Consider the following 2706-nt stretch of genomic DNA (forward strand, 5'->3'; position numbering starts at 1 on the left):
CGACGGATTTTGTCCCTCTCTAACATTTATAAATTAGAGAGGGAACTTTACAGGAAGTTAGCGACGGAAAGCTACAATCCGTCTTAAATAGCGACGGAACAATCCGTCGCAAATAGCGACGTCATATGTATTCCGTCGTAAATAGCAACGGAAAAAGCCGTCGCTAATAGCGACGGAAACATACGTTAATCATGTAAGCGCATTAGCGACGGAAAAGTAATACGTTTGCGACGATATATTGCCGTCGTTAATTGTTTAGCTACGCCCTTTTGCACGGCGGATTCAGATCCGTCGCTAAATGATTAGCGACGGATTTTTGCTTATTTAGCGACGGATTTTTGCTTATTTAGCGACGGATTTTTCCCGTCGCTAAATAGTTTTTTTTTAGTAGTGATATTATAACAAAGATACATACCAATATCAACTGAAATTGGTTGTGTGGTCAAATTGGTAAGATCATTATGTAATGCATCCACCTCCTCACTGGTTAAGAATGGTGGTAACTCCTCCAATACACAATCAGAATGGTCAACAATTGTTTCGAAATTAATGGGATCATAACTTTGATGCTTCAACCGGCTCCTATTTTATTAATTTACTCATATATCAATATCAAAAAAATTCAAGAACATATTCATTTATCTATAAATCAAAGCAAACAATCAATTAAGAGTTAACCTAATCATACATTTGTTGTAGCCTCAAGTTGAACGAACAAAGACAAGATCAATAAGTTTATGATGCTCCAACCTATTTCTTTTTATTGAATGGATGTGCTCAAATACACTCCAATTCCGATCACAACCCGAAACACTACAAGTTTGACTTAAAACACGAATAGCTAACTTTTGCAAAAGTTGCATCCATAAGATTCCCACCATTGATCTAAAATATCAAATGCAATAAAACCAATGAATATACATATAGACTAGAAGTCTAGAATCTAAATCAAGGACCAAAGACGATGAAATTTATCAAAAACTAATTTTACCTGGCATTACTGTATTTCTTTCGCGCACTGCAATTGGCCTTCCAAAATCTAACTGAGCATCTTTGTATATTCTCGTTTCACTTAACAACTTACATTCCAAATCAGGATCTCCACAAGAATACTTTTCAATCACATCATAAAGGCAAGTTATTGTGTTCTTATGCTTTTCATAATCTTCAACATTAAACCGACAAGCTGGATTCAACCAGTAACCTGCAGCATGAAGATTCTTACGAAGTCGAGAATCCCAACGACCATCTATGATGTTCAAGTAAGGCTCCACTTTCTTCTTATTTGTTTGGAACCTCTTCACTATCTCCTCTCTAGCTTTATAAAAAGCTTGGTAAGTAAAACCCATGGAAGGTTTATCTTCACTAACAAGACGTAACAAACGGACAAGTGGCTCAGTAATTTTGACAATATCAGCACATTTTTTCCAAAACCCAGAATCCAAGACCTGCTCCGCAAATATTTTTGCCTAGGCATCTTTGGCATAAGTTGAGCTATTCCACTCCATAGATGTAACCATGACTCTTAGTGCATCTTTTTTAGCCAAAATACTTTGCAATGCAATGCAATTAGTTGCAGAGCTAGTTGGAGCAGGACGAATAATTTCTCTTCCACATGTATGTTTTTTCATCAAATACAATGCACAGTTATAAATTTTTGAAGCTTGTTGCGCAGTCTCACTTACTTCCTCGAGCTTCCCAATATCCTGCAACATCAAATAAACATAGTGTGCTGCACAAGGAGACCAATATAATGTAGGAAACTCAGCTTCTAATAACCTTGCGGCAGCAACATATTTGGAAACATTATATGTCACTATGTGAACAACATTGTCGACCCCAACAAATAAGACCACCTCCTTGAAAAGCCTATACAACAATTCTGGCATTTTTGAATGCTGAGAAGCATCAACAAATTTCAGAAAAATTGTTCCTTTAGGACAATAGACTAGAAAATTGATGAAAGTTCTCCCACATCGATCAGTCTACCCATCTGCCATAAGTGTACATCCAGTTTTCTTCTAAACATTGCGATAACTCTCAACAAGTTTCTTCAGATCATCAACCAACTTACTTGACAAAAAGCCACGAACTCTTTGCATATTTAGAGCTTTATACCCTGGACCCATATTAAAAATAACGTCAATCATAGGTTGATAATATGTCGAGTTAACTGCATTAAATGGCCCAAAAGCATCAATCATCCATTTTTCAATGGCAATGCCACACTTTTCAATCACTTCTTTACCTTGCAACACATTTTTTAAGGTCGGTTGAGCGCATGGAGTTGTTCTAGGCATGAAGTAGTCACCTAAGCGACCAATATGTTTCTCCTTTTGAGTATAAGGTTCTGGCCTTGATACATTAACATTGGACACTTCATCATCAATTACTCTCATTAGGTCTTCATCAAGATGATTATTATCCTCACATTCTTCTTGAACTTTTCTTTTCTTCCGTCCTTCATTAATGTTTTGTGTGCGCATCTTTGGAGGTAGTCCAAGCCTTTTCAAACAATCTCATGCACTTCTCTTATACACGTTTTCATGATTGGAAGAAGGATTTCTCATAGTAGGTGCTCAATTTTCCATTGATTGTGGTCTTCGCTTGAGATGGAAAACTTCAATCTATCTATGTAGCCAAAAACAATGAAACTATCTTTTTAATAAATCCAAATTTGAGGATTGTGAACAGGAAAAAAAGGAG

At 36.5% G+C, this 2706-nt stretch overlaps 1 protein-coding gene across 1 annotated transcript; it reads right to left on the reverse strand.

Annotated features, from left to right (window-relative positions):
* Positions 1 to 813: 813 nt before the first annotated feature.
* Positions 814 to 2486, reverse strand: LOC130722400 (uncharacterized). The gene is made up of 5 exons (XM_057573114.1): positions 2249 to 2486; positions 2028 to 2119; positions 1686 to 1898; positions 1002 to 1448; positions 814 to 885 (listed from the first exon to the last, which is right to left on the reverse strand). Exons 1-5 carry the CDS (start codon positions 2484 to 2486, stop codon positions 814 to 816), a joined length of 1062 nt encoding a protein of 353 aa, XP_057429097.1.
* Positions 2487 to 2706: the final 220 nt, after the last annotated feature.

Source organism: Lotus japonicus, chromosome 1 (assembly GCF_012489685.1).
Source record: "Lotus japonicus ecotype B-129 chromosome 1, LjGifu_v1.2".
In the NCBI taxonomy this organism is placed as follows: domain Eukaryota; kingdom Viridiplantae; phylum Streptophyta; class Magnoliopsida; order Fabales; family Fabaceae; genus Lotus; species Lotus japonicus.